Source organism: Myotis davidii, unplaced genomic scaffold, assembly GCF_000327345.1.
Source record: "Myotis davidii unplaced genomic scaffold, ASM32734v1 scaffold1622, whole genome shotgun sequence".
Lineage (NCBI taxonomy): Eukaryota > Metazoa > Chordata > Mammalia > Chiroptera > Vespertilionidae > Myotis > Myotis davidii.
The window spans coordinates 463,847-481,691 of record NW_006293535.1 but is presented as its reverse complement, the minus strand read 5'-3'; the positions used below and the strand labels follow the sequence as shown (position 1 = coordinate 481,691).

The 17,845-nt window shown below is 51.6% G+C and overlaps 1 protein-coding gene across 1 annotated transcript in view; it reads left to right on the top strand.

Annotated features, from left to right (window-relative positions):
* The window catches only part of UBE2Q2 (ubiquitin conjugating enzyme E2Q family member 2), a 37,739-nt gene extending 21,017 nt beyond the window's left edge, over nucleotides 1-16,722 (top strand). Inside the window, exons 5-12 of the mRNA XM_015566179.1 lie at nucleotides 1,947-2,031; nucleotides 3,044-3,104; nucleotides 4,321-4,411; nucleotides 6,988-7,046; nucleotides 8,946-8,994; nucleotides 10,035-10,130; nucleotides 13,047-13,113; nucleotides 15,208-16,722. Coding sequence (XP_015421665.1) covers nucleotides 1,947-2,031; nucleotides 3,044-3,104; nucleotides 4,321-4,411; nucleotides 6,988-7,046; nucleotides 8,946-8,994; nucleotides 10,035-10,130; nucleotides 13,047-13,113; nucleotides 15,208-15,239 — 540 coding nt within the window. The 3' untranslated portion in view covers nucleotides 15,240-16,722. The remainder of the gene's footprint in view (nucleotides 1-1,946; nucleotides 2,032-3,043; nucleotides 3,105-4,320; nucleotides 4,412-6,987; nucleotides 7,047-8,945; nucleotides 8,995-10,034; nucleotides 10,131-13,046; nucleotides 13,114-15,207) is intronic.
* Nucleotides 16,723-17,845: the final 1,123 nt, after the last annotated feature.

The following is a 17,845-nucleotide window of genomic DNA, read 5'->3' as shown; positions in this document are numbered from 1 at the left end:
TATCTGTATTCTTTCTCTTCTGCTCCCTCTCGAGTCAGGAATAGTGAGACCTTGAACACACTCATACGTCTCTAACGTCTGCAGGACATAGAAGACCTGGACCACTACGAGATGAAGGAAGAGGAGCCTGTCAGCGGGAAGAAGTCGGAAGATGAAGGAATCGAAAAGGAAAACCTGGCGATTTTAGAGAAAATCAGGAAGACTCAAAGGCAAGACCATCTAAATGTATGTGTAAACCCTAGAACCTGGGCTTACGCGGCTAAGTAACGTCGTTGTCGATGATAGCGTTCATCCAGGCGCCGCCCCAGCTGCCTCTCCAGCCGCCTTGTGGCTCAGGCACGGTTTTGTTGCTGTCGTGTTGTCGTTGGTTGATTGACGTTTCTCAGCTGTTCATAGCCACTCTCACCCTGTCATCTGCCTTCCCCTCTGCCCTCTTCTACGGGCTCTGTGTTTTAATCCCGTCTCCTAACGGAGCAGCTCAGTCCTCCAGGAAGCGCTGCCCTGGCTGGACCAAACATAACGTTCTCTTTGCTGTCACGTCTCTGATGGTGTGACGTGAACACTCTGGTGGCAGGCACACCTCATGGCTTCCGTTTCCTCGACTACAATCCATGTGGGCGCCGTGGACCTTCTGGGTGATTGTCTGAGGAAGAAATGGGAGTCCTGTCCATAAAAGGCCCAGGGAGAGCAGGAAAACATCAAGTGAGAGTCCGGTTTCTGTTTGAACGCCTCCTCCCCACTGCCTTGAATTCGAGCTACTTCTGAGCCCCATGAACCCGAGGGCCCCTGTGCTGTCTGGGGCAGTGTCTCGGACATGATGCGGTGGAATAACATGCCAGGAGATGCCAGCTGGTGTGAACGGGTGGATCGCTCGCCCTCCTTCAGCCTTACCTGCGATGTCAGTTCAATCGGCAAATCTTTTTTAGAGCAGTGAGATGTAGCCATGCTATGCCCTAACGAGGGATGCGTGTCATCATACATGTGTTTAAGGCACAGAGCGTGCCACACCGATGGCCTGGAGGTCGCGTGGGCGGTGGGAGGTCATGTGGGCGGTGGGAGGTCGCGTGGGCGGTGGGAGGTCGCGTGGGCTGTGGGAGGTCACGTGGACGGTGGGAGGTCGCGTGGGCTGGGAGGTCACGTGGGTGGTGGGAGGTCACGTGGACGGTGGGAGGTCGCATGGGCGGTGGGAGGTCACGTGGGTTGTGGGTAATCCCTTACTGTAGGCTCATCAGTCACAGGACATGTACCCTCGGGTGAGGGCAGCTGGTGATGGGGGAGACTGTGCTTGTGTGAAATCTGTGACTCCCTTTTAATTTTTCTGTGAATAAAAACTACTTTACAAAATAAACTCTTAAAAGACATGAAACGGGAAATGGGTGGGATTTGGAATGGACATGCAGGGGGGGAGGTCACGTGGACGGTGGGAGGTCGCGTGGGCTGGGAGGTCACGTGGGTGGTGGGAGGTCACGTGGACGGTGGGAGGTCGCATGGGCGGTGGGAGGTCACGTGGGTTGTGGGTAATCCCTTACTGTAGGCTCATCAGTCACAGGACATGTACCCTCGGGTGAGGGCAGCTGGTGATGAGGGAGACTGTGCTTGTGTGAAATCTGTGACTCCCTTTTAATTTTTCTGTGAATAAAAACTACTTTACAAAATAAACTCTTAAAAGACATGAAACGGGAAATGGGTGGGATTTGGAATGGACAGATGCAGGGGGACTTCCTTGCAGATGAGAAGGAACAGTGAGTGAGCCAGGCTTGTCCCCAGGTTTACGTCCTGTTGAAGCTTCGTGATCTTTGATTTAATTTAATTAACTTTCTTGGCTGCTTAACGTGTTCAGTGGCGACCCCTTTTCAATGCCGTTGGAAACGTTCGTTTCGGCTCAGACACCAGGGTCTTTAGCTGTCGGACTGGAAGGTCCTGGTCAGCGCCTCTCTGTGTTCCAGGGCGCGGTGTCCGGGTCGGTGCAGGCCTCAGACAGGCTCATGAAGGAGCTCAGGGACATCTACCGCTCGCAGAGCTACAAGGCAGGTGAGCATGCGCCTCCGGGCTCGTCCGCGCCTGTTCAGGGTCCGAGAGTCACGTTTGCTTCTCGTAACTGGACAGAACCAGATTATGTACTGACTTCCTGTGAGGGGTGTGGAACGTCAATGTGACCAAGTTATCAAAAGATGTGGGTGAGATGGGGCGAGGGTACAGGACCCCCCACCCTTATCCAGGGTTTCAGTTACCCACAGTCAATGGGGGGCCGAAAATATTAAATGGAAAATTCCAGAAGTAAACAATTCATCAGGGTTATTTATTGAGAGGGAGACGCAAACATCAACTTGTTGTGACGCTTATGGATGCAGTCATGTGCCCTGACGGGCTCGAACCCACAGCCGTAGCACATCGGGCGGCCTTCAGCAACTGAGCTACCGGCCAGGGCTGATCCATGAGCTTTAAATTGCACACGTTCTGAGCTGCGTGTCTAGAAGTTCATCTGTAGAAACCTATTAGCATACAGTTAAATATTTGAATAATGGCTTATCTTTAAATGTTAAGTAACGTGTTCCTACAGCACTGTTTGGAGTAGCAAAAAATAAAAGCTAATCAGATAAAGGGCGGCATTGGTTAAATTATGCTGCGTCCATAAAATAAGTTACTGCAGAAACAGTATGAAAATTGACAGTAGGTTTCCATATACCAAGTTGGAAAGATGCCCCAGAAAGTTGACGAAAGGAGATGAAACTATATATGGGGGGGGTCCCCATTTTTATAGAAACGTTTGGGTGTGCGTGGGATTTTACAGGGTCTCTTCTCCCACTCGCAGTTGATGGTACATCGTTTCTCAGCTCGTTAGAGAAGCCTCTTCGTTAGCGGCTCTAACGATCTGGGAAGGGCGTGAGGTGCTGAGCGCTGGTGGCAGAGGTTACCGTGGAGCTTTGTGCCTCTTTCAGTGGCACCGTTTCTAGCTTCGGGGGGCTGTTCAGGGTCTGTACTTACACTAGAGTAACTGTTACACGATCGAATGAGGAGTAACTAACACACTGTGTCTTTGCAGGGTTTTACTCAGTGGAACTCATCAATGACAGTTTGTACGACTGGCACGTGAAGCTTCAGAAGTAAGTGACTTCCTGCCGGCCCCGCGGGATTGGCTCAAGGGCCGCTGCCGCGTGGAGATTTCCCTCCTCCGTTTGAAACCAGTAGAACGGCTTCTACTTGGTGCTTTAGACCTGTTCCTGCAGGCGTTCTAGGTGTTAAGATGAGCTGCTGCTTGGGCTCAGTGACAAGTAAGGGGAGGAAGGGAGGAGCAGAGGAGGGGCGGCCGTGGGGTAGTGTCTCCTGGAGGCGGGTGGACACAGGTGGATTGACTAACGGGCGAGGTTGGCTGTGGTAGCCGCTTGTCTTTGAAGGAAGGGGTTTGTGTAAGACCTGAGCACATAGGCCGTCATCACACAGGTTTAGGTTTTGTCGGTGGTTTCATTTTTTCTGGTCTCGTCCATGGTGATGGAGCTCCATGACCCCGTGTCTAATGGTGCGGTTTTAGGAAAGGAGATTGCATTTGTTTTGAGTCCTTGAGAAAATTATGTCCATGACATGACCATCTCCTCTGGAACGACTGCTAACTCTGAGTCACCAAAGGAGAATCGATTGAGAATATTGTGGTACGTTTTTTGTGTTTTTAATCCTCACCTGAGATACTGTTTCCACTAATTTTTAGAGAGAGTGGAAAAGAGGGAGGGAAGGAGAGAGAGGGAGAGAGAGGGAGAGAGAGAGAGAGATGCACATGAGAGAAACACATGGATTGGTGCCTCCCCATGAGCCTCGACCAGGGATCAAACCTGCAACCAGCTGCGTGCCTGTGACCGGGACTGGGACCGGGACCTTCAGTGCTCGGCCGACGCTCTACACTGAACACCGCCACCCAGGGCTAGAATCCCGTGCTCGCTCTCTCTCTCTCTCTCTCTTCTTTAAATATATGTTTATTGATATCAGAGAGGAAGGGAGAGGGATAGAGAGAGGGAGAGAGAAACATCCATGATGAGAGAATCACCGATTGGCTGCCTCCTGCACGCCCCCCCAGTGGGAATTTTCCCCGCAACCTGGGCCTGTGCCCCGACCCGGGATGCAACTGTGACCTCCTGGTTCATCCGTCAACGCTCAGCCACCGAGCACACCGGCCGGGCTGTGGCCTCTTGTTGAACTTTACTCCCCAGGAGTTGGGGTGTAGGGTCTGTTTTTCCACAGAACAGCTGTCTCCCTCGTCTGCGTAGACTTGCCCTCGGGTGCTGGTGATAAAGAATCTGACTGTTTTGTTTTTGTTTTTTTAATTCTTAGAGTTGATCCTGATAGTCCTTTGCACAGTGATCTTCAGATCTTAAAAGAAAAAGAAGGCATAGAATATATTTTGCTTAACTTCTCTTTTAAGGTAAGAAAATCGTGGCCGCACTCCATGCGCTGCTCGTGGGAATGCGTGTTTGTACAATTGCTTTGGAAAACAGTTGGGATTTCTGGGAGCGGTGCCTGCGTTCGGGGATCCCGGGCGTGTGCCCTGCCCAGACTCGTGCTCGGTGCGCGGGGGCCTGTGGAGGGCGGTCCTGGGCACGTGGCCCCCATGGGAAGGTTTCCGTGAACGAGCAGAGCGACGCCCCACAGATAGTGGCTCCTAAACAGAATGTGGAGCAAAAGGCCCCCCAGTGCACCGTTCATTCCCATGGAGCTCGAAATAGGCAAGACCAGTGGTGTTTCGGCCACGTAACCTCATGGAGGCGTTCTCACCCTCCAGTGGGGTGGGAATTGGTCCTCGGGGTGAAATAGTCTTGGAGATGACAGTGGAGGTTTTAAATCTTTGGCTTAAAAAAAAAAGGGGCAGGTGTTTTTAAGGAGGGATGCTTGACCTGCTTTTCACGTTGAGAGGAAACGTTCGTGCAGCAGTCGTCTTGTTCCTGTGAACACCTGAGATGCTCGGTGCGAGCGTGAGAACGGTGCCTTCTCTTCCCTCCGTGGGGACTGAGTTTCCGTAGCTTATAGCTCCTCCCGAGCCTACGTGAGGCCGCGGAGGCGGGGGTGGAGGGAGTGCCTGGAATTGGGCTGCGTTCTCTCAGTGACACTGTTTCTGTTTGGGATCCGCTGGGTGAGACGGATGCTTGGGGAGAAGCTCCCTTCCCTCCGGTCGGTTCTCCAGGAGGCGTTGTGTTGCCTGTCCCCTTCTGTTTGGTCACCGGACTGCACAGCGTGGAGGTTTTCTCTGGCCGCCCTGACCGTGTTCTTAGGGGTCAGTGCTGTTTCCCTTCAGCTGCCCAGCGACCTCCGCTGCAGCCCCTGGGGGAGCGCCTGTTGCTGTCTCCGGCTCGGCCGGGTGTCTCCTCACCAACTCCGGTTCTGCCGGGGCCGGGCCTGGTTGTCTGATCGGAGCAGCCGGTCAGCGTGTCCTGTTCTGATCTCTGGGCTCGGACCCCCCATGGCGGAGGTGCTTTCTGTCTGTGCTTCTCGCTCGGGCTCTGTTTCTTATTCTTGGGTTTTTATATTTATTCCCGTCCGCTCCTTCGCTGCCTGGCAGTGACCACGCGTGCCCTTAGCTCGTGGAGGCGAACAGGCAGGTGTCGGTTCAGGTCCCCTTTCCTTGTCCGCCCCGGAGCGGGGCTGGGTCTGTGAGGTCTGACCGAGAGCTGCAGGCCGTGCTTGCAGCCGTGGTGCTTGCTGAGGTCGGCGTGTGCGTTGGCTCCCCGTGTCTCGTTCTCCAGGTTCCCGTCTCCTCCCCGCGGACCGGCCTTTGCTGTCCCTTCCGGGGGCATCGGGAGGAAAAGTCTGCACTTGGACTGCATTTGGGGGGCGTTGTCACGGTTAGGGTTCCAGTTGGAAGCTCCTTCCTCCCAGCTCCGGGGGTGCCCTCCCCAAGGACGGGCAGTGCTCACGTCTTGCGGAGCCCTTTCTCGTTTTGTAAAGTTTTCAGACGTTATCGCTTCAGACGCCGCTCCGTCCCCCCTCCTCTCTCCCGGGACGCTCTGCAGATGGTCCATGACCCTGTGTCCCGTTTTCTGTCTTCTTATCTCCCTTGGCGTCATGGTGGATATTTTTAAATCTATTTCCCAGTAACTGACTTTTCCTTCCATAAACCTGCACGGTGGCTGAACTCATCCGTGAAGCGATTAGTTCCCGTTGCTGCGTTTCCAGGGTTCCGTGTTTCTGTGTAGTTTGTGTTTCTATTGCAGTTCTCTGCAGGGTTTGTCTTTGCTTTGCTTGCAGATATGCAGCGTCGTCACTTTAAAATCTGTGTCTGATAAATACTGACTCCTGGCGTCTGTTGTTTGCTTCTCGCTCTCTAATCTTGTCGCCTCTGGGCCTCGGGTAACGTGTCTGCAGCGACAGCCTCATGTACAGCCGGCTGGGGAGCTGGCGGGAGCCCTGGTGCTGCTCTTCTCCAGCGAGGGCTCCAGCAGCCCAGGCCCTGCAGGCGTTTCGGGCTGAGACGACCAGAGCGGGGGCGCCCTCTTGTCAGCAGGGAGCTCGGCAGTTTGTCCTTCCGGGTCCCAGCTCCGTGGGGGGCCAGGGACGGCCTTGCGGGAACCCTGCACCCCGGCTTCCCCTCCCGGCCCAGGGATGTCCGCCGGGAGCCTGCAGCGTCCTCCCCTCTGACCTCTGTGCGGTGGAAGGAAGCCCTGCTCTCTGGGCCCTTGTCTTCGTGGCCGGAGTGCGCAGTGATTTAGATCTTGTCCACCGTCTCGAGTTCCCAGTCAGGCTGGATCCAAACGACCGATCCTCTTACTGTCCTTTACCCGGTTCTGTGGGAGGCGCAGCTCACAGCCACACCTTCACCAGCACACGGCTCCGCTGGGAGTGATCCCAGCCTCGTGTTGATTGTTTGGCTTTTACTCCATTCTCTGTTGGGTGCGATTTCCAACGTCAGGGCCTCACTTGCCGTCGGGTAGCGGGTGTCTCTGGACTGAAGTCTAAGCACTGTGCATGGAGGGTCTGCACACCGTTAACCGGCTCCTTTGCTTTCAGGATAACTTCCCGTTTGACCCTCCGTTTGTCCGCGTGGTGCTGCCGGTTCTCTCCGGAGGGTAAGAGTCTGGCCTTTCTGTGACGTGGGCGCTGGGGCTTCAGGGCCGGACGCCAGCTCCCGGGGCCTCTGGGGGCGCGGGGCCTGGGCCTGGGAAGCGGCATTTCTCAGCCGGCTCAGGCGCGGCTCCCGCTGCTCGCCTGGGACCACAGTTTGGGAACCACTGGTTCCAGCCGCTGCGTGGGGCACGGGGAGAGCCTTTAATGGCCCCTGTTTGTAGCCGTTTCACCATTAAAAACCAGATGTTTTTAAAATACGAATTGTGATGGAGTGTCCAGAGAAAGTGAGGTTAGAGTGAGTCCCGCGTGCCTGTGGCCGCAGGAAGGAGGGCAGGCCTCTCCCGGGCCCGTGGGGCGGCCGTCGGGTGCCTTCGGGGTGGTTACGGCTGGAGCGCAGGTGGTAGCTGTCAGGCACCTTCATCCAGGCTGGGAGGGGGTGAGTGTGTGCGGGGTGAGGGGGGAGGTGCCCTGCAGACCCTCCGGGTGGGAGCAGCTGAACTGCTGGGAGAATTCTGAACGAGCTGACCAGTTCCCCCTGTGAGAGGATCCATCGATGACTAAAGTCTGAAAGTACGCAGTCCTGCTTCAATCACATCTATGGTCGATCTCGTTTCATTGAGATTAAAAAATAAGGGCAGCTATAAACGATTAAGGAGAAGATTCAGAAAAATTCTGTACGTTTAGGATAAATGTGCAAAAATATTTTTATCAGATCGTTTTGAAAGTTGATACGAACTTGACCAGCATAGATTTTTCACATTTTTGTTGTGAGAAATGCCAAGAATGTTAAGAACTTATGATCGTAAACAGTTTACCACCTGGTTGTGGAGACAGACACACAGGTAGGAACCCAGCTGTCCCTCAGGTCTCAGCAGACACAACCACCGACTCCAGGGGCCTCACTGCACAGCGCACAGCAGCCATGATGTAGCTCTTCAAACAAAGAGTTGACTGTGGTGCCATTTTCAGTTTTAAGATCTTTGACATAGTTTCCCTTTCTGATTCTGTTTCCACAATGGGGCTATTGTCCCGTTCTTCAAATGAATATTGTCAGGTTCCCCACTTTGTAAAGTCACTTGGTTTATTCAGCCTGCGATGCTTTTGGTCGGCTGGCATCACGAGCCCAGGCCAGAGCTCACCGGGGAGGACGGCCTGGCGCTGGGCGGAGGGAGGCGCAGGAGGAGGAGCCGCGGGGACGGAAAGGCCGGGCCCGGAGGACGAAGCAGTCGCGCGGACTCAGTCCTCACACAGACCTGCCCGGGTCTGTCTTACTGGTTTCCAAGAGTCCTACGGTTTTTCTGTCTAAGATCATGCCCTTGATTTTATTTGTAGGCAGGACAGTTCACATATTTTTGAGTTTAGAGTAACATTAAAGGAGGAAGGACATTCTTTTGTTTGAGGAAGCGTCGAAAGGCAGAAGAATCTCGATCTGCACTTGATCTTGGCGAAAGGCAGGCTCAGTGAAGGGTCTTGACCTGAAGGTCTTTCCTGCGGAGCCTGGGCAGCCCCGGGGTCATCTGCTCAGAGAGCAGCTCAGAGCCAGGGAGGGAGTGGGGGGCACCGAGCAGCCCCATTCGACCCTCAGAGCACGATGGATGGAGACAGACCGTGACCACAGGTGCTCAGGGTCACAGATACGGTGGAGCGTGACGTGTGCTCGTCCCCTCCCGCCCCACCCCTGGGCACGGAGGCCTGAGTCCCAGACCCGCCTGACTCTACATGGGGCGCCGCGGGCTGGCGCTGGGAGTGTGCGTTACCCACCGTCCTGGCGCCCGGCAGCTGTGTTTGCTCCCGCCTGTCTCCTAGTCTTCACATGTTGCTGCTTTCTTAGTGATGCACGTCACACCTAGGAAGGAACACGGAACCTGGAGAATGGTGTGTGATTCCTCTTTTCTTTTAAGGTACGTGCTGGGTGGCGGCGCGCTGTGTATGGAGCTTCTCACAAAACAGGTGACTGTTTTTCTTTTCTTTTTTGTTAATCTTCACCCGAGGATAGTTTTCCCATTGATTTTTAGAGAGTGGAAGGGAGAGGGAGATGATCAATAAATATTTGTTAAATGAGTAAAAGCAACCGTTAGCCTGTTATAGGGATGGACGTTATTTTAAAGGCCCTGAGGAATGGCTTACATGCCCAGCTGATGAGAAGCTGGTGAAGAGCCGGGGGGAGGGAGGGAGGGAGGGAGGGGTGGGACAGACACAGACAGACATGTTGATTGGTTGCCTCCTGCACACACCCTGACCTGGGCCGGGGATGGAGCCTGCAGCCCAGGCCTGTGTCCTTGACCAGGAATTGAACCCGAAACCCTCCAGTGTGAGGACCGAGGCTCTAATCCTGAGCCACTGGCCAGTGTGGCTCTTTTCTTAAAGTGCTCGTGGCTTCACCCTCCACACGGGTTCGATTACGTAAATTAGACGGAGTGGAAAGGCTCTACTTTAAGGTTTTAAAGTTCTTTCTTTGAATAGCAGCCACTTTTAATAGTGAAAAAGCTATGCAACATAAACCGGTAAAATGACATTGCACTGGGTTGTCTTATCTGTGCTACGATAGGAAGTGAGTTATATTTAAGGCTGTAATTTGCTCATGTTGGGCATTTAAAACAGGTGTTTTTTTCGTGTGTGTGAGATTTTAGAAATGGTTCAACTTTTCTTTCTTTTTTTAAAATATGTTTTTATTGATTTTTAGAGAAGAAGGGAGAGGGAGAGAGAGAGAGAGAGAAACATCCATGATGAGAGAGAATCATGGATCGGCTGCCTCCTGCACGCCCCCCACAGGGGATCGAGCCCGTAACCTGGGCATGTGCCCGGATTAGGAATCGAACCTGGGACCCTTCAGTCCGCAGGCCGGCGCTCTATCCACTGGGCCACACGGGCCCGGGCTCAGCTTTTCTTGCGCTTCAGAAGCACAAACATCTCGGGGCTCATCTGCGGTTGCCGAGTGGTGCCGGCTGCCGGCGCTTTCCCACGCGTTCAGAGCAGCTTTCCCCCCGCAGGGCTGGAGCAGCGCCTACTCCATCGAGTCCGTCATCATGCAGATCAACGCCACCCTCGTCAAAGGCAAAGCCAGGGTGCAGTTCGGAGCAAATAAGGTACTTTTCTCAGTGACGTCACCTGCAGACAGGGAGTGAGTTATATTTAAGGTGATAATTTGCTCGTGTTGGGCATGTAAAACGGCTTTTGTGTGTGTGTGTGTGTGTGTGTGAGATTTTAGAAATGGTTCAACTTTCTTTTTTTAAAAATATGTCTTTATTGATTTTTAGAGAAGACGGTGTCCACCGCTTCCCGCCTTCTGCGGCGTCTCCTGTTTCTTTGTCATTTTTAGATAAACATGCGTGGCTTTATTTTGTTATTGGTACTTTGTTATTGGTATTTTGAAGTCTCCCCAAAGCGAGATCCTGTTATAATAGTTAACTCCCAGGGAGTATTTACGTGCTAAGCTCGGATCTAGACGTTTTGTGTGTTGACCCTTTCAATCCTCATGACCTACGAGCAGGTTCGCTCTCTTGTCCTCATGGTGTGGGTGAGGAGCTTGAAGTGCCCAGAGGCAGGTTCCTCATCTCAGGTGATGGGGGCGGAGCCAGGACGGGAGCCAGACAGTCGGCAGTCAGTCGCTGCTTTGAACCAGAGTTCTGTTCTTTGTCACTGGCTGTCAGAATCATCTTTCCATGGCCGGTTTAGTTACTGTAAACGCAGGCACGGGCCCAGGATGGACTCTGGATCAGTGTGTGTGGGGAAATATTTGTGTGATGGAGATCAGCCCGGCCTGACATTTGTTAAACGTTCAGCCGTTCCTGAAGGTCTGTGTGAACTGTGTGTTCAGTGCCGACAGCATTAAAGCTAAACATGTGTTTATAACCGTAGCACAGGTCCCATCACAAGTCCACTGGAACCCTAACTCAGAGGAAGCAAAAAATTGCAAAGGCTATTTTTAAAAAAACGTTTATTTGGGATAATATTATAAAATAACTCATTTTTACTTTTAGCTCTTTTATTTTATTTTATTTTTTTAACTATATTTTATTGATTTTTTACAGAGAGGAAGGGATAGAGAGTTAGAAACATCGATGAGAGAGAAACATCGATCAGCTGCCTCCAGCACATCTCCCACTGGGGATGTGCCCGCAACCCAGGTACATGCCCTCGACCGGAATCGAACCCGGGACCCTTCAGTCTGCAGGCCGACGCTCTATCCACTGAGCCAAACTGGTTTTGGCTACTTTTAGCTCTTTTATCAGCTATTTGTTTACACTGGAACAAAATACCATTTTGTATAAAACCTAGAAGTTATTTATTGAACACCAATGAGTTGCTTAACTACTTTTAGCTAGTTTTTATTAACAGTGTTTATATTTCAGATGCTTTAAATGTACCAGCAGAATAAGCGTATAATCCCAGAATTTTATTTTTCTAATGACAAGATTGGTGCTCACTGTGTAGTGTCTAAAGTAGGACACATGCAAACACCTAAAACGTCCCCTGTAAGCTGACTGTCTGGAAACACTGTTGGTATTTCCTTACAGAGGAAATGCAGAGGCTTGGAGCTGTGATCTGTCTGAGTGACTGAAAGAACATCTCACCAGTCACCCGCCATGTAAGCTCAGCTCTCTGGGCTTCTGTATGTTAATCTGAAATGCAGCTTACAACCCTACAAATCCAGAATTCTGTCTTTGTTTAGTGCTGTGGTCCCGGAATCAGTCAATGTCAATGTAATTGCTTTACACTTTTACATTTCCATGATTTATAGTTTTGTTAGCAAATAAAACCATTTTGCATAGAAGGCTATCAGGCAGCTAAGAAATGTTTGCATATTCAAGTCTTTCTTGGCAGGTAAAATTTTTAAATGAATTGTTACGATGAAACCTTACTCTTCCATTTTTTTTCTTGAGAAATGTTTGTCAGTTAAGAATATGGAAACTTCATGATACAGGATTCTAGAGTCAGCAGGGAATAGTCTGTTCACTTTAAAAATGCTGCTATCCAAAAGTAAGGTGCTAAATGGTATTTAAAAATACGCTGTCGTGTGTGTGTGTTTGTGTGTGTTTGTGTGTGTGTGGGGGGGAGGGCTATGGTATATAGAGAATATAGTATATAGAGAGTATATAGAGTGTTCAGGAAAGTGCTGACAGGTGTTGAAATATTGGGGTGGGCTGGTTAGAGATGGGAGGGAGACTATATTTACTATAAATACTTATAAATGAATTCATAAACCAAGTAAGAATATTTTTAAAGCTAACTGGTGCCATACAGATTATATATGTTAAATATATAAATTATATTCATATATATGTTATATATGTTATTATATATGCTGCAACTAAGGTTAGAAGACAGTAATGAAAAGACAAACACCCATCTACGTAAATCTGGGAATTAGACACACACTCTAAATCATGGTTTTTAAAAAGTCACACGAAAATTTAAATGTATGTGGACCTGAACTCTCCCCACCCCGCTTCCTCCCTGTCTCCTCCCCCCAGCCCCCCACCCCAAATGGATCGGCAGGAAGGAGAGTCTCGCGTTTTTACACGTTATTTTGTTTGGTGCCACTTACGGGCATTCTTTAGACTTTACAGTCCGGATGTCACTTACGTGTGTGCTCCTTAAAGCTCCGTGTTTCCTTGTCTGAAGGTAACAGTTGAGCATGTTTTGGATACGGTTCAGGAGGAGAAGAGTTTGGGTTCCCCTTAGGTCCTAGCCGCCTGTAACTCGCCTCACCGTGTGGCGGGCACATGAGCACCACAGGGCGTGTGCTGTGCAGAGGCAGGACTTCCGCGTGAACTGCGAGGCGTGTCCATTCCTGTTGGACCACAACTGGATTTGTTATTCTTCTCGAATGTTAAGGAATCATGAACTTGAGCGAGGAGGGTCTTCAGTTAAAAATCGTTTTGAAATGGAAATATAATGGGTTCCTGTGTTCTTTTAAGCACAGTGTGACACATCCATAAATTATTTGCCATGACTTTCATCTGCTTGGAGTTGATTTAAAATGTATATTTTTCTTTCAGAACCAATATAATCTAGCAAGAGCCCAGCAGTCTTATAATTCCATTGTACAGATACACGAGAAAAACGGTATGTTCAGTTCCATATGTATTTCTTGCCATTTGTTTTGCTGATATTTATCCTGTTTTATTGTTGGTTTTGCTTTAGTATCTTGTCGAGTGCAGTCACCCCTGAGAAAACTCCACTTGGGGACCCTCACCCCGTGCTTCCTTCGAAGTCGTCGTTCCAGTACTTGGCCTGAGAGCCCCTGAGTCAGAGTCGGGATCCCTGAGCAGATCCCTGAGCAGATTCCTGAGCAGATGGGTCCTCTGGTTCCTCTGACGTGTGTGGTGTCAGGACGGGAGCTCAGTGTCTACCTGTGGCGGGGCCGGGGCCAGCGCAGGTCCTCTAACGGCGATGAATCAGCGGCCTGGGCCGCCCCTCCCGGTGGTGGCTGCTCCTCGCCGATCCTGCCCGCTTGTCACTCACACTAATTCTGATATTGAGGATATTTCTTTTTTTAAAAAAATATATTTTATTGATTTTTTACAGAGAGGAAGGGAGAGAGATAGAGAGATAGAAACATCGATGAGAGAGAAACATCGATCAGCTGCCTCCTGCACATCTCCCACTAGGGATGTGCCCGCAACCCAGGTACATGCCCTTGACCGGAATCGAACCCGGGACCCTTCAGTCCGCAAGCCGACGCTCTATCCACTGAGCCAAACCGGTTTCGGCTGATATTGAGGTTATTTCATAAGCTTCACTGGCCTCACCTAAACCTGCTGTATTCTCCGCGCACGTTTGCGTCTTGTCTGTGACTGAGGTGATGGAGCTGACTTGGAATCAGACCCGTTTCCCGGGCGTTTCTGTCACTCGCTGGCTCTGTGGCCTTGAGCAGCCCTGTGCCCTCTGCCTCAGTCTCCTGGACCAAATTGGCACGAGGTCTGTCTGCCAAACTTGAGAGGGAAAAAGGGCAGAGTGTGTGCGCGGCCTTCGTAGCTCAGTGCTGGGGAATTAGTTGTCGCAGCCGTGCTGGTGGACAGGTGCGTTCTGTGTGCAGAGGACGTAAGGAAAAGAAACGCCAAGTCGTTTTCCTTTAGGAGAATTGACAGTAACTCTTCTCTGCTTTGCTTGTGGCCTGGGAGCTGTGTTTTGTGTGTTTGACGGTTTGATTCTGAGAGGCTAGCATGGGCGGAGGTACTGGGTCTGGGCGCAGACCAGGCCGAGGGGAGCCCACAGGACAGCGGCCTGATGCTCCCTCTGGGGGGGTGTCGCCCTCGGGGTGTAAAGCAAACCTGTGAGGTATGAAGCGAGGTTTCCTGTATCCAAACCGTCTTCAGGTTCTGAAGCGGGAAAGGCCCAAGCTTGGCAAGGCCGGGCTCCCTGACCGTCCTCTCCAGCCCCGAGTCAGGGTGTGGGCTGTGAGGGCAGGACCAGGAGGCGCCTCCGTCTGGCTCCTGCTGGGGGTCTCGGGTCCCGTCACTGGGTCCCTGCCCACGGCTTCCTGGCCGCTGGTCGCAGCGTCTCCGCCTCCGGCCACAGCCCGTGCTCTGGCGCTGGCGCCAGGACTTGGTTGGGGAGAGGGTTCCCAGGTAGGGTTTCTGTTAACCACGGAGTCTGAGTGGAATACGAGACCTCGCTTTATTAGTCCAATATTCCACACTTATTCAGCAAAAAACCATTAATATGGAGATCAGATGTTGAAAGCTCATGTAGTTTATTCATAGAAAATGACTGTATACAGACGGTCTCCAGCTGACACCGGTTGGACTCAGGAGTTTTGACTTCACGAGGGTGTGGCAGTGATGCGATTCAGAGGAACCATATTTTGGATTTGAATCCGGATCCTTCCGGGCAGCGGTGCACGTGGTGTGATGGTCTCGGGACGCCGGACAGCGGCCTCGAGCCGCAGCCCCCGCCGGGCAGGGACCGCGAGTCGCCCGGTAATGCTCGTGTGCTCCCGGTGAGCGCGCTCTGCCCCCTGTGGGCTCAGGCGCGCATTGGGCGGGCAGGGACCCTCTGGCAGTCGGGCGTCTGTGTGTAAACGTGGAAGTGCTGTTACCAGCCCACGGAGTTTTAACTTTGCAATAGGTTTAACCATGAAAAGGACGAGTGGAGGACGTGGCCAACCCTAATAACATGTCCGTTTCCGAACTAAAGTGTCTCCCCGCCCTGTTTCAGGCTGGTACACCCCTCCGAAGGAAGACGGCTAAGTGGATGGACTGTCCCAGGCTCGGACCAACGTTGCTTTAAAGAAACCTTCCCACCGTGCAGACCAGCTTCGAGTGCCCATAACAGCAGCCCCGACGACGTTAGCTGATAGACACTTTAGTGGATACTCTGTCACCTGACATCCTGCATAAGTTACAGCCTCTCATTTGCTCATTGTAGGTATCTTGGACTCAGCAGGGGGGCCTTTCCTGTATTTTTCTTGATAAATACACACACTGGCCACTCCTTATCATCTCTTTTTCTTGAAAAATGAAATCTGTTAAGCAGGCAAGTCAGCACCCGGTTCCTGGAGCTGCAGCTGTAGGTGACGTCTCCCCGTGAGCTCGTGCGCTGCGAGGACGCGCAGCGTGCTGTCCCCTTAGAGCCGATAGAGGTGGTTGGGTGTTCCGGTCGGTTTAGGAAATTTAAGGTCTTCTCGGTCACCGTAGCCTTTTCCGGTTGCCAAAATAACGACAGAAAACCTGCTCCAGGAATTGTTACACTTTCTATGGCCTCTCTGGGGCCATTTCCCACAGACATGCTCTTACCTGAATTGCAAGGTGGGGCCGCGCAGGCACGCCGGCTGTCGTAGTGATTCCACTGGGCATCCGTCTTGCTGGCTGAAGCTGTTACTGGTTCAGTATGTCTTATGAAGATCGGCAGTCTAGATCTTGACGTTATTTAAAATACTAAGTCATTTTACATTTCCATTTTATTAACGGGATGTTGCAATCGTTTGTAAACTAATAAGCTTATAAAGTGATTGGCACACAGACAGACGCCTTGAGCAGAAGCTGCACAGCTAAGGACACACCAATCCCTCATTTGGAGACCTAAAATTTTTTGCTACAGTCATAACAATGGCTTTTACTTAAAGACTAATAGGAACTCTACACATATTACTTCTTTTATAAAACCTGACTCAAATCAGTACCCTCTCCATTCTCTTGCCTTACCTGAATCAGTCCTGTTTGATTGGAAGTAGATTTTTATATACCCACGTTTGATTTAAAAGTAAGGTCTAGTTATTAAGCACTTTTAAAATGAAATCCAGAAGCACATTTTCTGCACAAATCACTTACAAAGTTCAAAAGTGTTTCTTAGGCACTTGCTCTGAGAGTCAGTTTTCAACTTTGTAAGCCGCCTGGGAGAGACCTGCACGGCTGCGGGGCCGCAGCGTGTGGGGGCCCTGGGGGAGGCTGTCCTGGGTTTGCTCACGTGGTGACATTTGTGCTCAGTTCTGATACCGTGGCTCAGACAAGCGACAAGGCAGAATTCTTTAAAGCATTACAGTTCCTTAAACCTAAGGCTGGATCTTGAATACATTATTGAATTCTTTAATATCCTGATGGCTAGCAGGTTGACAGCTGCACATTTGGCATGCTTTGTTTTTATTTGGAGTTTATTTTTCATTGCAGATTTATTTGGCAATGTACAGTAAATTTTGTAAACTTGCATCAAGTTTATGAATAAAGAGTCATTTAAGAAATAACGCCGTCCTTTACCCTCATTAGAGGGGCCCTTTGCTCAGGGGCCCGGAGTCCTGTGGAGTCTCTGGGGCAGGATGCGGGCGATGGGTGAGGAGGACGCTGGGAGAGCAGGTTGGTTTGACGAGAGCGACAGAGCAGGACGGTGTGTGCCGGCGATGTGGCCGCCCACGTCTCCCTCAGTCTTCGCTCCCCACACTGTTCCTCAATGGAAACATCTCCTGGCTGCCCCTAGTTCCCCCTGTCAGTCATCCGCTCCCCCTCGAGGGTCCCCCGGCGGCCTCACACGAGGTCCTTCGCACAACAGGCAGCCCAGGGCAGGAGCAGCTCGGCTGGAGGCTCTGAGGTTTGTTGGAAGCTGTGGATGGATGCGGTCCTGCTCTCTCCTCCCTGGCAGAGTCCTGTCTCCGGGGCTCCTGGGGGGTCTTCAGGCGACCCCGCCCAGCCCCTCCCCTTTCCGGTCCCAAACCAATGTCTGGATCTCCTTGGACCCCGTTCTCAGCATGTCATTTGGGGAACCCTGGAGACCCCGCGAGGCCCTTTTAGGAGGCGTCAAAGGTCAAAAATGATTTTCCTGATAAAACATCATTTGCCCTTTTCAGTCTCGCTCGCTCTCAAGCGCACACAGGAGTTTTCTGGGGCCACACGCCTGATACGGCCACAGCCTGAGTTCCCGGGCCAATCCAGTGCCTTCTCTTAAGCCAGACAGAGGTTTTCACTATTGGGTGGGAGGGCGGGCGTTCTTTTTTTCATAAAAATGTTCTCTGTTAATGTGAAGTGGATTTGTTACTTTAATATTACAGTGTTTTAATATGGCCAGTATCAACAGGCATACCCCACACGAACAGGTGCGGAGCCCTGCCCAGGCCGGTGTGGCTCAGTGGGCAGAGCGTGGGCCCAGGGAGGAAGGGTCCGGGTTCCATTCGGGTCAAGGGCACCGCCTCTGTTGTGTGGGCTGCTGGCGGGAGGCACCCCATCTGTGCATCTGTCTCTTCGCCTCCCTTCCACTCGCTAAGGCAATGGACACAAACCCCCGGGGGAGGATTAACAGCAGCAGCAAAGGAGCGTGGGAGTCCGAGGCCAGGGAGTTTGGAACACACCAGTGAGACCAGTGAGGGGAG